The sequence below is a fragment of the Saccostrea cucullata genome, unplaced genomic scaffold, assembly GCF_032062105.1.
Source record: "Saccostrea cucullata isolate Sc308-1 unplaced genomic scaffold, CSIRO_AGI_Scuc_v1 ctg4416, whole genome shotgun sequence".
Lineage (NCBI taxonomy): Eukaryota > Metazoa > Mollusca > Bivalvia > Ostreida > Ostreidae > Saccostrea > Saccostrea cuccullata.
In genome coordinates, this window is record NW_026937294.1 from 26,032 (window position 1) to 50,283 (window position 24,252).

At 33.5% G+C, this 24,252-nt stretch overlaps 1 protein-coding gene and 2 long non-coding RNA genes across 5 annotated transcripts; 1 reads left to right on the forward strand and 2 right to left on the reverse strand.

Annotated features, from left to right (window-relative positions):
* Positions 1 to 479: 479 nt before the first annotated feature.
* Positions 480 to 23,491, reverse strand: LOC134247761 (uncharacterized). 3 transcript variants are annotated; one of them, XM_062730146.1, is made up of 15 exons: positions 23,437 to 23,491; positions 22,944 to 23,010; positions 22,197 to 22,319; positions 21,810 to 21,923; positions 19,923 to 20,006; positions 18,338 to 18,468; positions 18,032 to 18,118; positions 17,838 to 17,930; positions 3,435 to 3,645; positions 2,660 to 2,815; positions 2,474 to 2,559; positions 1,868 to 1,938; positions 1,308 to 1,423; positions 906 to 1,212; positions 480 to 762 (listed from the first exon to the last, which is right to left on the reverse strand). In XM_062730146.1, exons 2-15 carry the CDS (start codon positions 23,008 to 23,010, stop codon positions 675 to 677), a joined length of 1,734 nt encoding a protein of 577 aa, XP_062586130.1. In that variant the 5' UTR covers positions 23,437 to 23,491; the 3' UTR covers positions 480 to 674. The 3 variants fall into 3 exon arrangements, with proteins under 3 accessions (XP_062586130.1, XP_062586129.1, XP_062586131.1); XM_062730145.1 differs by having other exon boundaries at positions 22,944 to 23,054; positions 23,437 to 23,489; XM_062730147.1 differs by lacking the exon at positions 23,437 to 23,491 and adding an exon at positions 23,164 to 23,393.
* LOC134247765 (uncharacterized) lies at positions 4,513 to 8,758 on the forward strand. The gene is made up of 3 exons (XR_009987923.1): positions 4,513 to 4,571; positions 5,957 to 6,068; positions 7,901 to 8,758. It is a non-coding gene; the product is annotated as an uncharacterized LOC134247765 (long non-coding RNA).
* Positions 11,259 to 16,510, reverse strand: LOC134247764 (uncharacterized). Its single transcript, XR_009987922.1, has 4 exons — positions 16,371 to 16,510; positions 13,092 to 13,143; positions 12,306 to 12,412; positions 11,259 to 11,644 (listed from the first exon to the last, which is right to left on the reverse strand). It is a non-coding gene; the product is annotated as an uncharacterized LOC134247764 (long non-coding RNA).
* Positions 23,492 to 24,252: the final 761 nt, after the last annotated feature.

Consider the following 24,252-nt stretch of genomic DNA (forward strand, 5'->3'; position numbering starts at 1 on the left):
CTTTGGTTATATAGGTTCTTTTGTTCCCGTCAAATGTTTTCATGCACAAGAAACATTTTTCGTGCTAGGATTCATTTATGGATCATTTTTAGAGTTATCATCACATAGAAAAAATGCTTGGTTGATATCCACCTGCTTATGAGTGTATAAAACAGACATTGGTTGCTGTTAAATTCAGATATTTCAATAATATTTTTTTGGATTCTAAACAAGTTTTACAGCAGTTTTAACGAAGCGTTTAATTTCACCATAGTTTACTGATTCTTTACCATTCATTTTTAATACAGTGTCTCGAATAGCCCTTGTTTTCCAGCTTCCCACAATAAAAGTATGTGATGAAAAGTTGTCAAATAAAGTGTTATCAATTCATTAAAGATTCAATACTGAGGGAAAGTCAAGCTTGATGTCATAAGATTTCTAAGTTGTATGTCATCGAGATGATGACATTCTTTATTAACATATCTGACTTATCCAAAACATAACAGTTATCTAATTTGGAAAAATAAATGAAAGGCAGTTAATTACTTTATTTCTTTAGGATTTCTGTATATTTTCCTTCAGATAGGTCCTACCATGCTAACGATGAATGTATTGCTACACACACATTGTTTTTTAAATCAAAATAATGCGCATAGAAATAACTGTTCAGATTATGAAAATGCATTTTATCAAGATCATTTGGTATTTTTCACACTTTTCACATCGAACACTTCTCTTGTCGTCAAGTTTATTTGTACACCTTTGATCATTACTACTCTGTACCTAAAACAGAACATATTTCTACATACTCAATGAGTCAACAACACCATAAGATATTCATGTACCAATCTTAATTATTTCAATATATTTTTACGTAACCATATCGTTATTATTCAATGAATTATATTTCATAGTTAAATACATACGTGTTTTCTTTCATTGAAACAATGACAGTGGAATTAGGATTTCGTTTGTAACATTTGTTTATTTTATCGTTCATTTTTCTTGGATATGGATTCCAATGGCCTTGTTCATCTTTCCACAACCACTGATCTACCGCAGTAAAAACCGTTGAATTTGATAACCCATCAATCTCTATATCGGACGATTCGTCCTCAACTTTGTCGTTTTTGAAATACTTTCCCTTAGAAATTTTCAAGACAGGTATACTAGCTGTAGGTTTTTCGTAACTTTTTCTAGTCTCATGGTCAAAATCATTCCCAGATTCACTCACTGCACAGAAAAAATGAATAAATTAATGTTTTCTTCAAGGGTCATTTCCTGTTACTCTGTAAAAGTATTTCAAATAAGATCTCGGAGTAGTGTACCTTTAAAAGGCGAACTTTCAGAAAGGTCCACAAATGGATCATTAACTGGGCAATTAAGAGCTGCCTTCCTGATTTGATCTTGGAGATACTCAATTGATTCCGTTGAGAATGGATCGCTGCATGCATAAATAGAAGCATTTTAAGAAATTCATTAGTTGGGAAGAGTAGAGGGAAATGTGAATTAAGAGAGACTGCAGACTGCAGCATTAATCGTTTATTTCTTTTTTGCATGTCCCACTTTATCAAATAAAACAACAGTGATCTCTCTCTCTCCCTCTCAAAACTGTTGTCGTTGAACATACATTTCCTGCGGGACCCTAAGTTGAAATGGAATGGATAAACTCGATCAATATTACACTTGAAAATAAGTTTTTTCGGATCTCCAAATTATTTTTTTAGTGTATAGAGTATCAGTATTTATAAATCTGTTACAAAATAGAAACACATAGAGAAATATATATTTCTCAGCACCTCTAAAGTATAATGTAGAGGACTTTAAACTAGAAAATCACGTACACATGCATTATCAGAATAGCGCAGACATTGAAAACGATAATTACCATATCTGTAGATCATATTTTCCATTATGTCCAAACCTGTTTTCTGTCGTTAGGCCGTTTGGCCATCGCACCTGTAGGAAAAAAAAGTTTTTAGGTTTGTGTTGCTAAAAATTGAGTACACTGATTTCTTTTAATTATACCTTTTTATTATTTACAAGGGAACTGTCTAATGAAAATATTCAATCATGTACACACCGGTCACGATAGTGGCAGAGCGTTCGCTTTGTGATCAGGAGGCCCGGGTTCGATTCTCGTTTACGGCGTAGCGTCAAACTTAAGACGTTAACATAGGTAGTAACTGTTCCTTTGCCAAGTGCATTACAAGCAAATGTCTCGAGTCTTTCGGATGTGACCTTAAAAACGAAGATAACGTGTCACTTTAGGCACTGTCACGATAAAGAATCCTCACTGCTTAATGACCCTGTGTGCCAAGTATAATATAAAATTTGAAGCCCTTCACCGCCATACGGCGAGGTCTCTATATGAGTGATAAATTATCGAATGGGAAGCTAAACATTATACAATCAATCAATCAACCATGTACAGACATTTCTTTATCTAGAGTTTAAAAGTAAACAAAAACAAACGTCATTATTGATCACGTACAAAGACAGTTCCATTTCGTTTCACTCTGTAAACGGATCCAATACTTCCAGTACCGCCGTCCTGATCTCCCCATTTCCAGTCAGGACCTATACATAGATCAATATTCACATATAAAATTTTGTAAATTTTTTTCTATTTGTGTTTTAACATTACAGAGTTATTATCAACATGTAGGACGGATTTTACCTCTTTTGACCAGACACCCCGTTGCCATAGTCTCATTTTCTAAAATTCTAGGTTCGTTACAGACTTGAACATCGTATTTATCCCTTTCCTCTAGGGTAGATCCATATCTGTAGCCATATGTCTCACCAGTATCCCACTTTACGTTTAACCACCCACCTGTTGAGAAAAATCATTCATGCGAAAAAAACTTTTTTCCGAGATTTTTATGACTTTCCAAATTTATACAAAAGGAAGTTTGAATATAATGACCAGTTATCAGTCAATAATTATTGAACAATTTAAATGTCTGTTGCAACTTCCTGAAGAATCAATTTTTTTAATCCATAAATTCAGAGAAAAAAAGACAAATATGAAAATAATCAAAGATATTAAAACAGAAGAAAATTAAAAAGATGTAAGTCCGTGCTTATCTGCACAGCAATTTACAATTTTTTTAAATACACTTTAAGGCCAAGAATACAGGCAAGTGCCATGAAAATTTGAGGCAACTACAGTGTCTCCTCTTAATAGAGTGACTTAAGCCAACACTTTTAAATTCAAATGTGGAGCGACTTTTATTTCCATTGAAAATTAATATGGCATTAAAGATCAAAATGAATTTTAAAAAATCATAAAATTCTTGTATATGTAAATCCAATTCACATTTTAACATATATGTGATATTGCATTAAAAAAATTGACAACTTTTCAACCATGACTATTGGACATATTCCGACTTTATTATTATTTTTTTTAACCAAAAAGTATTAAAAAAATGTAATGTAAGTGTTCCAACCTTCCTTCATATGTCCTATTACTGTACCAGGACCATTGCTATCCTGATAATTCCACTTCCAGTCTCGTCCTCGTTTGACCCGTGACCCTAAAGGAGGCATTCGTGGGTCTCTCTCTTGAAATACATCATCCATTTCATCGACAACTTCTGCCTTCACAGAATCCTCCGAATTATATAACGTCTTCTTGGAGCAAATTTCAAATATATCCTCCTAAAAATTATAAAATATCTATAAAACCTTAAGAATACTTGAGCGAAGTTCTCAATAAATTGCTCAAATTTTTTTAAAACGAATTTCACGATTAAATGTGCAAAAATAAGGGTGTTGGATTTATAAAACATTCTACCTGATCTCTTTCTTATGGAAAGCCGTAGGGTACCCCCACATTATTATTATGTTTTCCTATATATCTATACCAAAAATAATTATCTCATCCAAACTTGCTTTTTACAACATTTTATTATTATTTTCCTACAACAATTATAATCTTGTCTGTTAAATGTGTACACATTATTTTTATTTTGTCCTACAATTATAATGATTCACTTCACAATAATAATCTTGCCTATGGAAAGCCGTAAGTATGGAAAGCCGTAGGGTACCCCCACATTATTATTATATTTTCCTATATATCTATACCAAAAATAATTATCTCATCCAAACTTGCTTGTGGACACATTATTATATTTTTTCGCCTCATGATTATAATCTTGTCAGTCGATGTTTTAAAACATTATTTTTATTTCACCTCAAAATTATAATAATTATTCTTACTTTTAACAATTATAATCTTGTTTGTCCGAGCGAACACATTGTTTTTATTTCGCTTCAAATTTATAATAATTATATTCCACATCGATCATACAATTATAATCTGTCTCTCCAACAATAATAATCGCGACCAAAAAAGTTGCAACATTATTATTATTTAGACGCTTGAAATCAAACGTTTGTGTGATTTTGATGTACTGAACAATTATAATCTTGTCAGATTTTCTTTGGGAAAGATTATTATTATTTGGACGCTTGAAAAAGTAAACGTTTGTCTGCCGAAGACAATCACGTGGTTTGAGACTAGGTGCTTCCCTGATCAACAGTGCCGAGTACGGCGCCAGTGAAAGGCAGGCGGTTTGCCGGTAAGTAAAGATGATTTTGTTATATTAATGTACAAGGAAGTGAATTCCATTCATTCGATAAAGGAAATGTCTCAGAAATCAGCTGTCAGTATGCTGTTATTAAACGACAGCTTCGGAAGAACTAGTTCGAATTATCTCTGTACTTTTGTATAGGAGATTGAGATTGCATCAATGCATGCCATTGCATTGTGAATTTATGTTCCAAATCTAGATAAAGTGGCGTTAAATTGAATGATATATCTTTACGAACAGTATATGCTTGTATTTTACAGTTTAGCTTGAATTTTCTCTGCAGTAAGCCATTTACGTTGATTCTTACTGTTATTAGAAACTCTGATAAACGACTATTGATGATTTCATATATTGATTTGTCTTGATTTCCTGATTTTATGGAGTTATCTACTATTGGACCAAAACTTTTCTCTTAATATAACAGCAAACTCCTGTGTATGTTTGTTGTTTAACACAGGCAGAGATCTAGACATTCTCGGGGGGGGGGGGGGGGGTCCATGTAAACTCGCCCAAACTTCAAAAACCTATTTTGTGTTGGGGGGGGGGGGGGGGGTAGTTGATGACTTCAATCCTTTGAATTTTCATACCAATTTAACAAAAATTTGCATTTACCAGGGAGTTTTGCGTTTTCCGAGGGGGAGTCCAAGGTAACTTTTTTTCTTGCTTTAGTATATAAATTTTTAAAATAACTGCAAATTCCACGGGGGGTCCTCCCTCCCCCCTCTAGATCCATGCATGGTTTTAATGTCCCTGTCGAGACTTTTTCACTCATATGGAGACGCACCACTTATAAGTGGAGAGCTTGAAGTTTTGACCAATACTCGGCACTCAGGGCTATTGAACAGTGAGGGATCTTTTTCGTGCCGGCACCTACTGTGACATGGGACCTCAATTTATATGGTTTCATCCAAAAGACCTGTCTCCACGTCCCACAGTGGGATTTGAACCCAAAACAATGATCAACTCCTTTCTCTGCAACTCTAAGAGCAAAAGCTCTAACCACTGCTCCATATGGGCGACCCTATGTTTGTTATCAAGAGCAATCTTATAATTGTTATTGTTAAAATTTACTATTTACTAGGTGTGTTCAATAAACTGCACAATAAATCACTATATAAACATAACCAGGAATCACTCATGTATTGGATTTGTTTTTAGCTCTCCTGCTCAATGATAAAAAAAAAACAATTTTCAATATTCTGTTTTTTAAGCCACAGCTGCCATTAAAAGAGTCAATTGACAAATTCTAAATATGAAACATTTCAGAAAATATTGAAATTCTACATTTTTTGTTCAATCTTCAGTTACCATGAGAAATAGAAAATATGTTGTAGTTTGTAAAGAATTATTTGCACATGTACATTTAATTTTAGGAGCAACAAAGAGTCATGATTTTTAGAGGCATGCAGGTTTCAAAGAAAGAAAACAGTGTTGTAAAGAAAGAAAAAGATTGCAGATGACACCGCGGTGAAAAGAACAAAAGTGGTTAGAAAGAATTAAGAAATTACAGTGGCAGATTTATCCAGGGGGAAGGGGGAGGGGGGGGTTAAGAAAATGTAATGGGTACTCAGAAAGTTTTACATTGAGATTTATATTTTTATTCATTCTGCAGAAATATATATTGGTATGTTTAGAAAAGTCATCTACTTTATTAATAATTATTTGCAATTTAGCTTACCTGAGTCTAATGCCATGTTCACACAGAGAGTTTAATTCGAATTAAACCTAAGTTACTGCACATTAAATTTGAACAGCATTCACATGGAGAGTTTAATGCAAAAAAGTTTAATTTGAATTAATTAACTGCGCATTAAATTACTTCGCATTAGCTCCATGTGAACGCTAAACAAAGCTTATTCAAATGAAATGTTGACGCATGTGTAAGGCCTGAATTAAGTCACAGGCCCCATGTCAATAGTTAGATTTAGATATCAGTGCTAGGTTTGGTTGAAAAATAAAGGAAAATTATGTTAATCACTAAATTGTATAAAAAACACTATGATTTTTATGTCAATTGAATCTGCTCGGCACAAATGATGTGAATAATAAATGACGTCATAATATCATTGCTGATCTCCCTAATGTAGAAATAAAATTTTGATTCGCATAAGTTTACTTTGCTTTAGCTGTCGTGTGAACACAATTTAATTCGCATTATTTTTTTACTTCTCATTAATTAACTGTGAATTAAACTCTCCATGTGAAAAGGGCATAAGGCTCAAGTAAACTTTTCCGACTAAGAAGTGTCTGGCATCTGTTTATCATACATAATGATCCCCAGGTTAAGGATGGGGCCACAATGGAAATCAAAGTTTTACACCAAAATACAAAGGAAAGATCATTAGAAATCTTCGAAGGCCATGATTAGTCAAGGAAATAGAAAGCATCATCAGTTGGTGTAGATTTAAAGCTGAACACTACTCGTAAATAGGCATAGTCCGCCATATTTCTTGTTCTTCAACGCTCTCCCTGCAACTCGTATATAAGGAGCAGATCGCTAGTCAGTTCAATGTATTTCACTATAGAGATCCGACGAGTTAGACGTTCAAGCGTGCTACTCAATATCGATGGTATTTTTTCCAAAACAGGACAAAAGTATCATGGAAATTACAGGTCAATACATTATTTACAAACAAAAACTGCACATAAAAACAAGAAATAAACGCAAAAAATCTAATATCACGATAGGAATACTACATGTCGGCCACGAGTTTCGAGTGTGAAATCGGGTGTAACAAAAGCGAACGGTTTATATACCCGTCTGACAGTGCCTATTTACGAGTAGTGTTCAGCTTTAAGCTTGTTCAAATCATGCCCGCTTCCCCTCCCCTTAGGATTAGTTTGGGCCCAGTAGGAATTATTACTTTTTCAATACTGAAAACCAAAGAGCTAAGGTGAGCAATGTGACCCATGGGTCTTTATTTGACCTTCATCATTTCTGTGCAAAATATCCTAGTGTTTGTTCATTTTGCAAGGTTTTTTTTTCTCCCCATACTTTGCCGTTATGAAATTGTCAAAAGAAGTTTAAATATTTTTTTTAAATTCATGCAAGTTACAAAGGATATTGTGAGAAAATAGGGAGGTTTTATTTTTGATAAAGGGAAACAACTCTTGCAAATGTACATTTTTTATTCATGTAAGAATTTTATGCCAAGTCAGTTCACACAAGAAAAACCCAGTTTGCTGTCACATTGGGAGCCCTCCACTTGTCATAATTATCATGAAAATTAAAACTTCTCCACCCTACCAAGTTTTCCCATGATTATGTGTGTCAAATGATAATTATAAAGACTCTTGTGTTTTAATGTTATTTTCAGGGTTCAGGAACCATAAATTTGATGTTGGAGTTTGAACTTCACCCTGACAGACTTTGAGCACATCATAAGTTTCAGACCTATGGACAAAAATCTGGCAGTTGGATGATAAGGAAAACACAGCCATGATAAATATCAGAGAAATCTCCTTGGAAGAGTGTGCCGGTCTGGACAAAAAGTTGCAATGTGAATAACTTGGAAGAGAAAAAAAGAGTCTTGTCAAATTTCAGAGAATTCTTGATGAAAGATTGCATGTGTTGTTCCTGTTCCATGAACTTTGTCTTTTTAACATTATTTAACTCTTCATTTGAAGTGATGCATTTTTGACACATTTTCATTATTGAAGTATTTACATTTGATTCTGTATTTAACCAGTGGGCCAAGAAAGGTGAATACTCCTGTGGAATCATTGTCAGATAGGTTAGATTCAAGTTTGTACATTGTACAAATCATGACCCCCTGGATGTAGAGTGGGGCCACACTGAGAGTTCAAACTTTTAGGAAAAAAGGCCACAGTCAAAAATATATAAGCTTCCTTATTTAGTGTAGGTTCAATTTTGTCAAATCATACCCCTCCCTTTTAGGGGTATGTCAGGACCATTTATGCATTTAAGTTTTTCAATACTATACTGATTTTTGCTTTTTTCTTAGCCACAGTGCATAGGTGAACCAGTTGTTCCCTGAGCCTCTTGTTAACTCTGTATATTATATATATTTACCAAAATATTGAGGCATTTTCTATTTGAATATTTTGCAATTAGATTTTTAAAAAAATTTTCCTGAAAGTAATTTGCACATTTATTTTATTTAAAGTTGTCTGGTAATGATGTGTTATTGAATGGATATTAAATTGTGATTTTTTTCTGGTGTTCTTTTGGACTTGAATGACAAACATATAATGGAAGGCATGTTGGAAAAGTTGGAGCTCTGTCATATACATGTGATACTTGTAGACCCAAATATTGTTCACCAACATTGGAAATACATGTTCAAAATATGGGAGCTACTATATGGCCTATATACTGTATGTGTACTTAAAAAAGTGGGCTTCATATTTATGTCTGATAATCTGTAATCTGTATACATATGCCTTTTAATGAGTTACGCAGTACCTTCACATACATGTACTTGACCTTGAGAGGGAATTTGCACTCAAATCTAGTATTGAAAAAAAAACTTGCATGCAAGTAGATTTCCAAACAAGATATGTTTGTGAAACACTGATGCCCCAGTATGGCAACATAGTGAAGATTGAGCTTCTCTTAAATGCAAATTTAATATATTGATACCCAAAGTAGGGTCTCCTAACTGGAAATACAATTGTGAAACATGAAAACCCTATCACCATCTGTTCCCAATTTATGGTCAGGCAAAAGTTTTTTCATAAGTACAGAAATCTTCAAGATCAAGGTCATAAGCTCAAAGTTATTGGTATTGAATGAAAGGTCTTGCTACAAAAAATACATATGGGAAGTAAAAAAGCCCTAGCCCTTACTCTTCAAAAGTTATTTCCAAGGTTAATGTTTTTTCATAAGTCCTGGAATGTCAAGGTCAAAAGGTCAAGGTTTTGGTATCCAATAAAAGGACTTGCCACAGAAAATACATATGTAAAGTATGGAAGGCTTGGAAGCCTTAGCCCTATTACCATTTATAAGTTATTGATAAGGTTAAAGTTTTTTCACAAGTCCGGAAATCTGAGATTTCCGGACTTGTGAAAAAACTTTAACCTTATCAATATCTCCAAGGTCAAAAGGTCAAAGTTATTGGTATCCAATAAATGATTCTGCCACATGTGAAGTATTGAAGCTCTAGCCCTAACCGTTTAAAAATTTTGGTTACATTTTTTTTAAAAGTAAGTCAAACTCTGAGGTCAAGGTCAAAGGTCTAGGTATCAAATGATAGGTCTTGTCACAACGAATAAAAAACTAAAGTATAAAGCAATAGCTCGTACTCGAGAATATATTTTGTCAAGGTTTGTTTTTTTTAAAGTAGGTCAAACGCCAAGGTAAAGGTCAAAGCTCTTGGTACAGCACACAATTTAAGAACATAAAGAGACTTTATCAACGATCATTATTCTATTTAATTGTTTATAAAGTTTCAAATCCCACTTAAGTACTTTCTCTTCCTTTGCTATAATCAAACCAGGGGTCTTCTCAAAGGTCAAAGATCCAATACACTTAAAGATTACATGTGTGAAGTGTGAAAGCTCTACCCCTTGCAATTCAAAAGTTATTGCCAATGTTAAAGTTTTTTTAGGAAGTTTTGGGGTGTATAGTATTTGTTGTGTCCATCTGTCTGTTTGTCCACAAAAACTTTAACCTTGCCCATAACTTTGATTTGGTAGAGCCATGACTTTCATATTTCACATGTGTATTCCGACCTTTCTTTGGGTACCACCAAATGTGACCTTTTGACCTTGGAGTTTGACCCACTTTTACATGAAAATTTTTAACTTATACTTTGGCCATATTTTTTAACAGTAGATACCAGGACATTTATACTTCACATATGTATTTTTTTCAAAAAACCTTTCATTGGATACCAACAAACTTGACCCTTTGACCTTGTATATTACCGTATCTGTGAAAAAAACATAACCTTGGCTATAACTTCTGAACGGTAAAGGACAAGGCTTTCATACTTCATATATGTAATCCTTGTGAGAAGACCCTTCTTTGGATACCAAGCATTTTGACCCTTTGACATTAACCTTTAAGTTTGACCTACTTTAAGAAAGCAATCCTTGACGATAACTTTTAAAGGGTTAGGGCTGGTGCAGTGGTGCTTCCATACTTCACACATTTAATCCTTGTGACATGACCTTTCATTTGATAACAAGAACTTTGACCTTGGAGTTTGACCTACTTTTAAAAATTTTCAACCTTGGCTATAACTTCTGAATGGTTAGGGCTAGGGCTTCCATACTCTACATAAGTATCCTATGTGGAAAGACCTTTCATTGGATATCAATTACCTTGACCTTGGAGATATTTGTACTTATTGAAAGTACTTTAACATTGGACTACTTTCAAATTCACAATTGTTTTCCAGTGAGAATACCCTACTTTTGGTACCAATTAATTAAATTTGCATTTAAGAAAAGTTTAATCTTTGCTATTTTTTTCATTAGTATGTAAATCTTCAAGGTCAAAAGGTCAAGGTTGGTGGTATCGAATGAAAGGTCTAAATACAAAGAATACATATGTGAAATATGAAAGTCATAGCTCCACTAATAAAATCAAAAGGTATGGGCAAGGTTAAAGCTTTTGCAGATAAACAGACAGATAGATGGACATGACAAAAACTATATACCCTCAAAACTTCATTTATGGGGGCATAAAAGTATAAGCACAAAACAAGACTAAGTTATTAATTTATTATATTGTTTCTGGCATTAATTTTTTTTAATTCACACAAGAGAGAAATGAAATATCTCTAAATTCCAGTCTTATCAGTGTCCTGTTTGTGTGGGATTTTTACCTGCCATTACATTTGTACATACTCTGCATTGTTAATCTTGAAATGTCTAATAACTGGACTATGCTCTCTCAAATTAGATAAACCATCAAGTCAAAAGCTTATAGGCTCAGTGTTGTGGAACTAATAGTACAGAATTAAATGATAGCAAAAGGTCTAACAGTCTATAAATCCATCTCAATATAAACAATTCTTTCTGCCTCTTCAGATCCTTTTCTCTCCAACAATTTTTTTTTTCAAAGTGGGTTATGACATCATTCATAGGAAGAACTGAAATATAAAAATATCATTATACCACCTGATTCATGATGAATTAAATAACACATAACAAGAGGCCCATGGACCACAATGCTCACCTAGGTTACTTGGTTCTAGTGTTCCACAGAATTTAAAAAAATGTTCCTTTTTTCACCTTAGCATAAACATTTGTAATGAGGTTTACTTAATCTTAATAACATGTCCTACTGTCCTTCCATCACACTTTGAACTTCATATGCTGATACATATATTTTATTAAATGAGTTTCTTATTTCTGACCTTGACCTTAATTTTTGTTAAATTATGTTAAGTTCGGTTTCAAGAGTTGTTTCAGATATTTTTATCAAACCTTATATATGTGCAGATACATATTGATGGGATCTATTCAACTTCATAATCATTATTTTACTTGACCTTTCTTTTGACCTTGACCTTTCTTTAAATTAGTGAGTAAAGCTTAGTTTTAAAGAAACTATTCAAGAGACTTTGATTAATCTTAATATGCAAAAACTATAAACATTGATAAGAGCTATTTAGTTGCATGAACATTCATCATGATATTTTAATAAAAAATTATATGCTAAACATATTGAATAGCATTTACAAACTGCAACAAAAAATCTGCCCCTGTGCTAAATAATTAATTCTTTCTAACCATTACTGTCCTCTGTACCTTTGTCATCCACCATTATTTGATGGAAAATCTTCTTCTTTCTTTACAACACAGTTTTCTTTCTTTAAAATCTGCACCCCTTTAAAAATCAAGACTCTTTGTTGCTCCTGAAATTAAATGAGCAAATAATTCTTTAAAAACTAGAGCATAATTTGTATTTCTCATGGTGATAGATGATTGAGTAAAAAATGTAGAAATTCTCAAATTTAGAATCTATTATAATCTTACTCTTAAAAGCTGTGAATTTGAAGAACACCCAGAGGCGTTAGATCCGCTCGCATACTTGCTACACTAACATCTCGTAACATCTCACAGAGGGTCAAGTCAGAGGTCAGATTCTATCATCCAATCAAACTGTCGCCTGCAAAATCATTGAATATTTGTTGAAAGGAATAAGTCTACAGTTGTTCCGAATTTGACCTTAGATGTGACCCTCGATGGGATATTATTAGATGTTAGAGTAGCAAGTATGCGAGCAGATCTAACATTTAACTTTATTAGTTTGACCCAGAGGTGAACAAACTTACTGTAAAATCACATATTTTCGTGGGTTCAAACTTTCATGGTTTGAGGAAAAAATTTGGTTCCTGGGAATTTGATTTTGTGGCTGAAGAATTGTTGAGTAGTTTTATATGTAACACTTTACATTTCGTGGAGGACATGAATTTGTGGGTCTCTCCACACCTCCAAAACAACAAAAATTAACCCCCCATGAAAATTTATGATTTTACAGTAAATGTGCATGTTCATACCCCTTTAAAATAAATGGAAAAGTCTGTCTTTTACCTGGAACTTTTTTTACCATCCCACAGCAGCTCCTTTCTTCAACTTGCATAATCTGCAACATAACAGTTATTTCATAAAAATTGTTTTCATCAATCATAGATAAAATCAGCCAATCAAAACAATTTATCAATAGTCAGACTTTTAACTTAAAGTTTTTTGTTTGTTTTTATGTTGTTTAATGTCCCTCTCAAGAATTTTTTCATTCATATGGAGATGCCATCATTTGCTGGTGGAGAGCTTTAAATTTATTCAATACTCAGCAAATATAGCCATTGAGCAGTGAGGGACCTTATTTGTGCCAGCACATACTGTGACACAGGACCTCGGTTTATACCGTTTCATCTGAATGTAGTAGTCCTGGAAGTGCTAGCCTCGGATTGCCATGCTACCTCTGATCACATGGTATATATGTCATGCACCTGCTGTTACGTGTACCTATCATCGCACACTTTTTCTGTTACCGGGTGCAGAGTACAGACAAATCTTTTCAGCTCCATCAATATTGTGCATTGTATATAGGGCTAATTGTAATCGGCGCGTCGGCGCGCTCGCGCAACAGATTTTGTATATAAAATTTATCGCTTATGCAATATTTGTCAGCATCGGGCTCGATATTCTATACTAATCAAAGTACTGAAAGTACCGATAGGAGTTGATTTTGACGATTTTCAATAAATTTAATGTTTGATACTTTTTTCACAACTTTTTCAAATTATGTTCATTTATGCTTCATAAGAAAGATGAAAGAATTACGCAAGTGAGTTAAGGCTACATATGGAGGTTTATATGCAAAATATCTAATTAAATTCCATAATTGCTCTACCTTCCGCACAGAACATGTTAAGTCTTGTTTTCTAATACATTCTTGGTACCCACGATAAGCGATTACCAGTACACATTATGACGTCATATTATGACGTCATCGACCTCTACTACACAAGTTTATAAGAAACATCAACAAAATCGCCTCGGCGCAAGGGCATACCTTACTTTGTTTAACAGAAACAAGGCCTAAATAGACGCAGGATATTCAAAGGAATTAAGATATTGCTGCACAAATGTCGGCACTGCAATTGTTTGGTTACTATTCGTGCAGTTTTAAGTTTAAATAGGGGAAAAATTCACAGTCCAGTGTACGTTTCCTAAAATTTTTATCGATTGAGAAAGTGCATAGGATTTGTGCAGCAATTTTATTAATTTTAAGAACATTCTCCTTAATATTATACATGGTTTATTTTAAATTAGATAGGATATGCCCTTGCGCCGACGTTATTTTGTTGATGTGATTCATTAACTTGAATTGGAGAGAACAATGACGTCATAATATGACGTCATAATGTGCACTTGCATTAATAAACTGTGGGTACTAAGTATGTATAAGAAAATCTATTTGAACTTTCTCTGTACACAAAATATACGATTTATGAATTTTTATTAGCTCATTTGCATAGAAATATCCAATTTTAGCCTTAACTCACTTGCGTAAATGAAAAAAGATTCTGCAGAGTCAAAAAGGTAAGGTTGTTTTGATCACCATAACCTTAGAATAATATGCCAAAAAAGTAAGACTTTTCCTTTGTTCTATTATTTTCAATAAATTTTAAAGTATTTTCTGATCTAAAGTGTGTTTAAAAGGGCTATTAATAGCAAAACCATTTCTGTAACTAAAGTTGCTCCCCATCCTCTAATAAAGACAAGTCAATCTTTAGTAGTATTATTTTTAAAAGTAACAAGGCATCTTGTTCAAACACTTATACCAATGTATGGTAGCTTATTGCCATGAAAATCAAGTCTTTTAAGGTTAAACTCTAGAGTATAGGGTCATAATGTAATACTGGTAATTTTAATTTGTTACATTGGCATCGGAAGCAAATTGAAAGAGGGGGGGGGGGGGTAAGTGAAAGAAAAAAAAATAAATTTCGAACCTGAAAGATCTTAGCAAGCAACCCCCCCGCCCCCCCCCCCCCCCCCCCCCCCCCCCAAAAAAAAAAAAAAAAAAAAAAACGTAAAATGTGTCTATTGTCCAAACAAGAATATCCTATTTCGTGAGGGGGGGGGGGGACTTCTTTTAGTACCAATTTTTTTCTTTCAAACATTACCACTTACACTATCACTTACCCTTCTTCTAGGACTACACTGCCTTGCCTGATGAGAGTTAGGGGAGTGGGGACTAAATGAACCTACACCCCAATGTTGAATACATATGATGTCCATCTTTATAAGCCCCCCCCCCCCCCCCCCCACCCCCACCCCCCGATTCCAATGCCTATGTGTTATGCAAAAAGTTGATTTATAAAAACAAAAGCACTCAATGTTTTTTTTTTATGCTATAGTTAAAGTTTGGAGATATAACTATTAATATATAATATGTATGTAGAGAGAGAGAGAAAAGAGCGAATAGGTCAACTGAAAAAATGCAGTAATTTTCAGATTACACTTGCACAAATCGTGGTTAGACATACATGGATCAAAGGGGATCCGGATCCCTGGAAAATTCTATTTTTTTAAATTAACATAGTAAAATTACTAAAGCTATTTCTCATATCCTTTTCCCCTTCCGATCTGAGCCACCACCTCCTAAAGAAAATTTTCTGGATCCACCTAACCAAAAAAATACAATCGGGCTCGGGGTGTCGACTTGAATATAGCCGATAATGCTTAAATAATAAATAAAATCGCTGTCATTTGAGTGTTTTAATGCAGGGAGAAAATGCTTGTGTGATATTGGGATGAGATGGACGCGCTGGCGCGCCGACGCGCAGACGCGCCGATTACAATTAGCCGTATATAGTAAATTACATATGAAGGACTGGTCTCCATGTCCCACAGTGGGAACCCACGACATAAGGATCAACTCTTAACTTTGCAACTTTAGAGCAGACAGTCTAATATGGGCAACTCAACTGACACAAGTCGCAATGTAAATAACAATAGATCTCAATGTAAATAACTTACTTCAGAGAAAATTCAAGTTAAAACTGTAAAGTACAATTAAGCTATTAAAAAACTATTACAAATATCTGTTAGTAAATATATACACTATTTCATTCAATTTAACGCCACTTTATCTAGATTTGGAACATAAATTCACAATGCAATGGCATGCATTGATGCAATCTCAATCTCCTATACAAAAGTACAGAGATAATTCGAACTAGTTCTTCCGAAGCTGTCGTTTAATAACAGCATACTGACAGCTGATTTCTGAGACATTTCCTTTATCGAATGAATGGAATTCACTTCCTTGTACATTAATATAACAAAATCATCTTTACTTACCGGCAAACCGCCTGCCTTTCACTGGCGCCGTACTCAGGGAAGCACATGGTCTTAAACCACGTGATTGTCTTCGGCAGACAAACGTTTACTTTTTCAAGCGTCCAAATAATAATAATCTTTCCCAAAGAAAATCTGACAAGATTATAATTGTTCAGTACATCAAAATCACACAAACGTTTGATTTCAAGCGTCTAAATAATAATAATGTTGCAACTTTTTTGGTCGCGATTATTACTGTTGGAGAGACAGATTATAATTGTATGATCGATGTGGAATATAATTATTATAAATTTGAAGCGAAATAAAAATAATGTGTTCGCTCGGACAAACAAGATTATAATTGTTAAAAGTAAGAATAATTATTATAATTTTGAGGTGAAATGAAAATAATGTTTTAAAACATCGACTGACAAGATTATAATCATGAGGCGAAAAAATATAATAATGTGTCCACATTGACTGGCAAGATTATTATTGTGAAGTGAATCATTATAATTGTAGGACAAAATAAAAATAATGTGTACACATTTAACAGACAAGATTATAATTGTTGTAGGAAAATAATAATAATGTTGTAAAAAGCAAGTTTGGATGAGATAATTATTTTTGGTATAGATATATAGGAAAATATAATAATAATGTGGGGGTACCCTACGGCTTTCCATACTTTCTGAGAACTCTTTATCAGGAAATTTACATGCCAGTAACATAAGAATCATATCGTGGTCATACCCATCATTTTTCATCGTAAACGATAACATGGAGGCAGTTCTCTTTGAAAAAAAATATGTTAAATTGTTCTTTAATATTTCACATTCTTAAGGCCTAAATAAATGATATCTAATAATGAGATCTCTTAGATAAAGAGTGAGAGCCACTTAAAGCGTTTCTGGCCCTGAGAATTTCTTTAAAAAAATGTATACATTAAACATGACGTGATTTTCCCTCAAGTCAATGCATTATGACGTCAAAAAATACGTAATTTTTCCCATATCCTGTAAATTCGTTTGAAATAACCTAAAGGTGAACCATTTTTTTCATTATTTCATATAGAGCACAACCTCTGATCTAAAAGATACATTTACATTAAAAAAGATCTGTTTCTGAAGATTAAAAAGAAACATGTTTTAATTTTGGAATATTGGGCTGTGCTCATATCTTAATTCTTTGCTGAAGGTAGTCAAATACGCGTGTTTTTTTTTTTTTTTGCAAAATTCAAGAACATTGCATTAGATCAAAACCTATATTCTAATACTTCTTGTACGTAGATTCTCGAAATAATTCTTCAGGAACAGAAAGCGCTAAGTCTCTATTTTGATATATGAAATGGGAAAGAAAGTGATAGTTTATTAATTGATATTTGGAGAGGAACCATTTTAGGCATAACAAGTACCTAGTTCTTCCCTTAAGTATTGCAAGGTAAAGGTAAAAGGTATATTCTTTTGTTTCCGTGAATATTGTATTTACCATATTTGCCGTATATTTTGCAAACTGTCTGGCCTCATGGTGATAAACAAGCTTTCCTCCCCTTGACTGGGCACTCAAAAATTCCAGTAATATCTGTTGAATATAGATATTTAAAAATCCGACAGCGTAAGATTAAAATCTCTTTTCATCGAAAGAAGAAAAAATATCAATTTCAAAAATTAAATGCACAGTACCAGGTCGGGGTTTCGTCCAACAGGTATGCAGAAGATAGGATGAAAATTTCCAACATTTTTTGTAAACTGCAGCAAATGGTTTTTGTCCTTACCATTGAAGTATATAATTAATAAACGTGTAAATAAAAGACACCTCTAAAATGATTATCTATGATGATTGATTCATTGCATTTTGCTTTACTTCTCATTAGAAAATTATTCATTCACATAGAGACATTCTTATGATAACTAAGATTCCAATAAAAAAAAAATAATTGTTTAAATTAATCGATCATGATATCGAAGAACTTTTTTTCGTGTTCATACCTCTACAGATTCAAATACTGGGGAATCATCAATATCAATGTTATTGATGGCCGTAAAATCTGTGGGTTTTCCATCCGAAATGAGAATTATTCTCGGACGAACGTGAAATTCCCCAAACCTTCGTGTATACCCTGTCGATGGAATTGAACGTTGTAGCAAAGTTTTGATTAGTGAATTACTTTCACAATTAAAATATTCGTATATTAGAATAAGTAAATATCTTCTAAACAAATCAAATAAACTGTCTTGCATACATGCATATATATCTTCGACTATAGCGTCTGTTTATAAGTACATGTATATATAATAAACAAGAGGCCCATGGGCCACATCGCTCATCTGAGCACTGTGGCTAGGAAAAAGTAGAAATTGATGTATTATTGAATAGTTTAAATCCAAAAAGTAGTCCCATGACCAATCATGGCTTTGCTATTCTTGATAAGATGATTTTTAAAGAATTTTCCTATACATGTCTATGTAAAACTTTGATTGGCCATTGTGGCCCCGCCCTACCACCGGGGGTCATGATTTGAAGAAACTTGAATCTTCACTACCTGAGGATGCTTCCATAAAAATATGATCAAATATGGCTTTGTTATTCTTGAGAAGAAGATTATTAAAGAATTTTCCTATATATTTCTACGTTAAACTTTGGTAGGCCATTGTGGCCCCGCCCTACCCTCGGGGGTCATGATTTGAACAAACTTGAATCTACACCACACGAGGATGCTTCCATATAAATATGATCAACTATGGCTTTGTTATTCTTGAGACGAAGATTTTTAAAGAATTTTCCTATATATCTTTATGTAAAACTTTGGTCGGCAATTGTGCCCCCGCGCTACCCCCAGGGGTCATGATTTGAACAAACTTGAATCTACACTACCTGAGGATGATTCCAAATAAATATAATCAATTATGACTTTGTTATTCTTGAGAAGAAGGTTTTTAAAGAATTTTCCTATATATTTTTATATAAAACTTTGGTCGGCCATTTTGGCTCCGCCCAACCCCCGGGGGTTATGATTTGAACAAACTTGAATCTACTTAACATGAGGATGCTTCCAAATAAATATGATCAATTATGGCTTTGTTATACTTAAGAAAAAGATTTTTAAAGAATTTTCCTATATATTCCCATGTAAAACTTTGGTCGGCCATTGTGGCCCCGCTCTACCCCCGGGGGTTATGATTTGAACATACTTGAATTTACGCTACCTGAGGATGTTTCCCCATAAGTTTCATCTTTGAGAAGAGGATTTTTAAAACATACTACCAATTTTTCATTAATTCCCAATTTTCTCCCCTTGGATGACGGCGTGGCCGTTCATTTAAACAAACTTGAATTCCCTTCCCAAGGATGCTTTGTGGCTAGTTTAGTTGAAATTGGCCCAGCGGTTCTTGAGAAGAAGTCGAAAATGTGAAAAGTTTACAACGACGACGACAACAACGACGACGACGACAGACAACGGACAAATTGTGATCAGAAAAGCTCACTTGAGCCTTTGGCTGAGGTGAGCTAATAAAAAAACAAGAAAATTAACAAACAAAGATGAATATAAAAAAATCTATAGAAATAAATCACCATTTCCATGTACATGTAGTAAGCATCCTGTAGATAGAATAAATGCCGCGGTTAGCGGGCTTGGTCCACCATATTCGACGTCATCTGAAAAAAATAAAACGTCGGTGAATGATGCGTTAACCTTATGAATGTTTTATTTTAAACTTAAACAGGATCACCAACTTAATTTTTGCTGTAAACTTTAAAGGTTTTCATTCAGTTATAAAAATAAAGACAACTGTCATTTAAAGGGATACATTGAGTCCACATTAAAACAAGAGGCCCATGGGCCTTATAGGTCACCTGAGTAACCCGAAACAACTTTCCAACAATTGAATTTGATTCGTGTTTTAAACCAGAGGCCATGAAATTCACAATTTTGAACGAGGCACCATTGCTTATCATAATTATACACTTAGCATGCTTACTTTGGTTACTTAATATACACAGGTAGATCAGAATAATAAAGAGAAAATGCATGTCCACTTTGTAACCAGTTGTGCACCCCATCCCACAGGAACCACTGACCCTGGGGCAACATATTTCAAAAGTTTGGAAATTTTATCATGAATTTTAGTTCATCATAAATTGTTGATTATTACCAAAGTGCAAATTTCAAAGCATTAATTTATTTTCAGACTATTTACCCTCCCCCTCCAAATACCTTTGACCCAGGGGCCCTGAATTTAATCAGTTTTTAAGAAACAGCTTTCTTCATCATAACTATGTACTTAGATCAGTAGCATGATAATACCCAGGAGCAAAGGAAAAGAATTTCAAAGAATTCATGCATTTTCATTATATAAACATTAGAGTCCCACCCTAACACAAGACGCCCTGACCCAGGGGCCCTGAGATTCAAAAAATCTCAAAAAGGCATCCTTCTTCCTCATAAGTATGTACATAGTTCATTGGTTTAATATCCAGGCGCAGAAAAAAAGATTTTCAAAGAAATAATTCATTTTCACTATAAATTCTTTATAGCCCCGCCTTAGCACTAGAACCTCTGACCCTTGGGCCATAAAATTCACTATGAATTTTGAAAGAGGCAGTCTTATATAACATAACTATGCACTTGGTTAGGTTATTGAAAGCCACTGAGAAGAGAAGAAGAATTTCTAAGAATTTATATATTTTCACCATTTAATCTATAAAGCCCCCCTCCCGAGCACTAGAACCCCTGACCCTGTGGTCATGAAATTTACAATTTTGGAAGAGACAGCCTTATTCAGCATAACTATGCACTTGGTTAGTGTATTCAATGCCCATGAGCAGAGAGGAAGAATTTTAAAGAATTTGTGCATTTTCACTATATAATCTATATAGCCCCGCCCTAGCACTAGAACCCGTAACCCTCGGGTCATGAGATTCACAATTTTGAAAGAGGCAGCCATATTCAACTTAACTATGTATTTGGTTAGGTTATTTGATGCCCAGGAGCAGAAAAGAAGAATTTCAAAGAAATAATTCATTTTCACTATACAATCTATTTATTCCCGCCCTAGCACTAGAACCCCTGACCCTGGGGCCATGAATTTCATAATTTTGGTAGAGGACTCACTGCTAATTACAATCATACCAACAGTTTGACTGCTTGATGCCCAGGAGTAAAGAAGATTTTCAATGATTGCACTAATTTTAGTGGTTTTGGCCCCACCCCCCAGGACCCAGGGAGACAGGGACCTTGAAATTCCTAATTTTTGTTTTCCTTCACCCACAGATGCTATATGCCGAAATTGGTTGAAATTGGTTCAGTGGTTTCAAAGAAGAACCTGTAAGTGTTCAAATGTTGACGCACGACACACGTCGCACGACGACGAACGAAAACGGATAGCAATAGGTCACCTGAGTTTACTCAAGTGACCTAAAATGTTTACTGATGATATGTATCAGATCAGTATCTTTTACCTAGGCAATGTTTCATGTCGGAGTACTGGTTTGAGTAATAACGCTGGAATTTAGTGTTTCTTCCACATATTATAACTGCTACATTTTCGTCAAAGTCTGGATGGTTTGCATACTCTAAAAAAATTAAATTACATATTATCAACGTTTTCCCATGATTTTTCTCAGAGCCAAAGAAACAAGAAATTTTAAAGAGCAAAGTATATTCAATCGCTTTGAAAGAGCTGTATAAAAAAACATCCAGCTAACAATTTTTGATTTATATCGGTCATCTTCATGAAGTTATTTATATTTGTGTTATTCCTATGTCATGTATCTCTCTCGAGTGTTTCTATATCAATGTACACTTTTTCACAAACACTAGAAAAAGTATATTTTAAAGGAACTTACCATCAATAATTGTACAAAATACTTCTTTTAATTGATCGAACCCCTCCTTCCCAAGACTTGAAGATGTGTCCAAAATAAAAATATTGCTTGGGCCTTTTCCATGTTGATGAATTAATTCAAAATCTAGAAATGTATTACAATTAATCAAAAAAAAAAAACCAAAACAAAACAAAACAAAAAACAAAAAAACAGAACAAAATACGAGTTATTAATGTTCATGTGAGATCAATGTTTTGTAGATTTTTTCGTTCACCCCTATCCACGGGACGGGTTTACATCCCAGTCACGACCAATAAACTATAATTTGTAAACATGTTTTTTATCGGATTTATTGTAAGTACAAGTTACCCACAATATAACGTCATCATGGCCCCTAAATTGATTGTCTACAAACGTTCTAATTGATCTATTCTTATAGTTTAAAAGCATTTCATTAATTATTTAAAAGAGACCTTAAATCGAACAATGGTCTCATTTTTAAAACTTTCTTATGCGTTATTTTTGTCCTTTTCAACATTTTTATTTCATGGATATAGGTATGATAAGAAATTCAATGTTACTATTGATTTTTTTTATAATAATGATTGTATACTATAAGTGCATATATAGCTAATCTATTCCTAACTCACCTTTCAAACACACTCCTACATACATGCATCTACTGCATGGCGTCTTTTGACGCTTAACAACCTAGATGAGCTAAAATGATGATTAGGATCATAGCTAGAGTATTACATATGTACTTACTTTTCTGAGCTTCGAATTGGGCTTGTTCATGCCAAAATTCCTGCGCTCTTTTAAACTCGAGGGACATCTACACCATATTAGATACATAAAGATGTATTATCTTTATTACTGCTGATTACGTTTTTATTTGTGAAATATAAATTAGTTTATAATGCATAATACATCTTTTAAATTTAATCCAAAATAATTATTCTCCTAAATATTTTAGTTAATAGCGTACAGAAAATGTTAAAATGGCCCTATTGTCACCAGATGCCTGACATCAAACTAAAACATATTTGCCTCAAAAGCTATATATATATATGAACTTATCTTTAAAATAGCTGCGTCTTATTCATCTACTCAATAATCTAATACAAAATGTTTAAATTGAAAAGAATTTTTGATACAATGCAAATACATTGTCAGGTTAAAATAAATGTGAACAATTGTCCAAGCAATAATGTAATATTCTTTTGAAAAAATATAAATTAAAATAAAATATCAATCTCACACTGAAAGAATTTACTTAGCCTTTGCACTGTTTACTCAATATATCCAATTTCCTTGTTCCTATTTCCTTGTTTTGATTAATTATATATGCTAGATATATGATGCTTGATGGTTTAGATATTTTCTTTTCAGGAAAATATATGTAATAATTAGTTTGCAAGAGTTATATAAATAAACTCGATATATTGATAGCTTGTTCTAAATAAAACCTATTAAGAGTTTTATTTCAAGAGGCAAAAAACACAATAATAAAAAAGATAAGTTTTTTTCCTGCAAAAAAGAACTTTCAGCGTACCCTACAATAACCAGTCAGTCAGTCCGTCTGTACCTCCTATATCGCGATATCCGAAATACTTTACCAATGCAGTACTAGTATATCGCAGATTAACAGTGTGTACAATAACATACGGCCAATTTTGCTGGCATTAGGTTAAAGTTAACACAAATTTTCATGTATATCCCTGAAGTGAATACACCTTCTTTATTACCTCTGTCCAATGTGGTTCAGTTTAATCGAAGAGTTGGTGAGGGTGAAAGTAAAAATGGTTCACTTTATAACAATAGAAGAGGAAAAATTGACGTCTTGTGGCAATCACAAGGCTCTGAAAACATTTTTCTAAAAAACCGTGCCATATTTAGTAAATGTCAAATGTATAGTTGCATACATGCATTGAAAAAATTGATAAGTTAGTTATTTAGTAAGTTTTTTTTCAAAAATGAAATACAGATTTTTTTATTACTTAATTTTTTTTTTCATTTTTTTGTTCGTTAATTCTGATAATTTAACAAGGTCATCGATTTGATAATGATAATACAA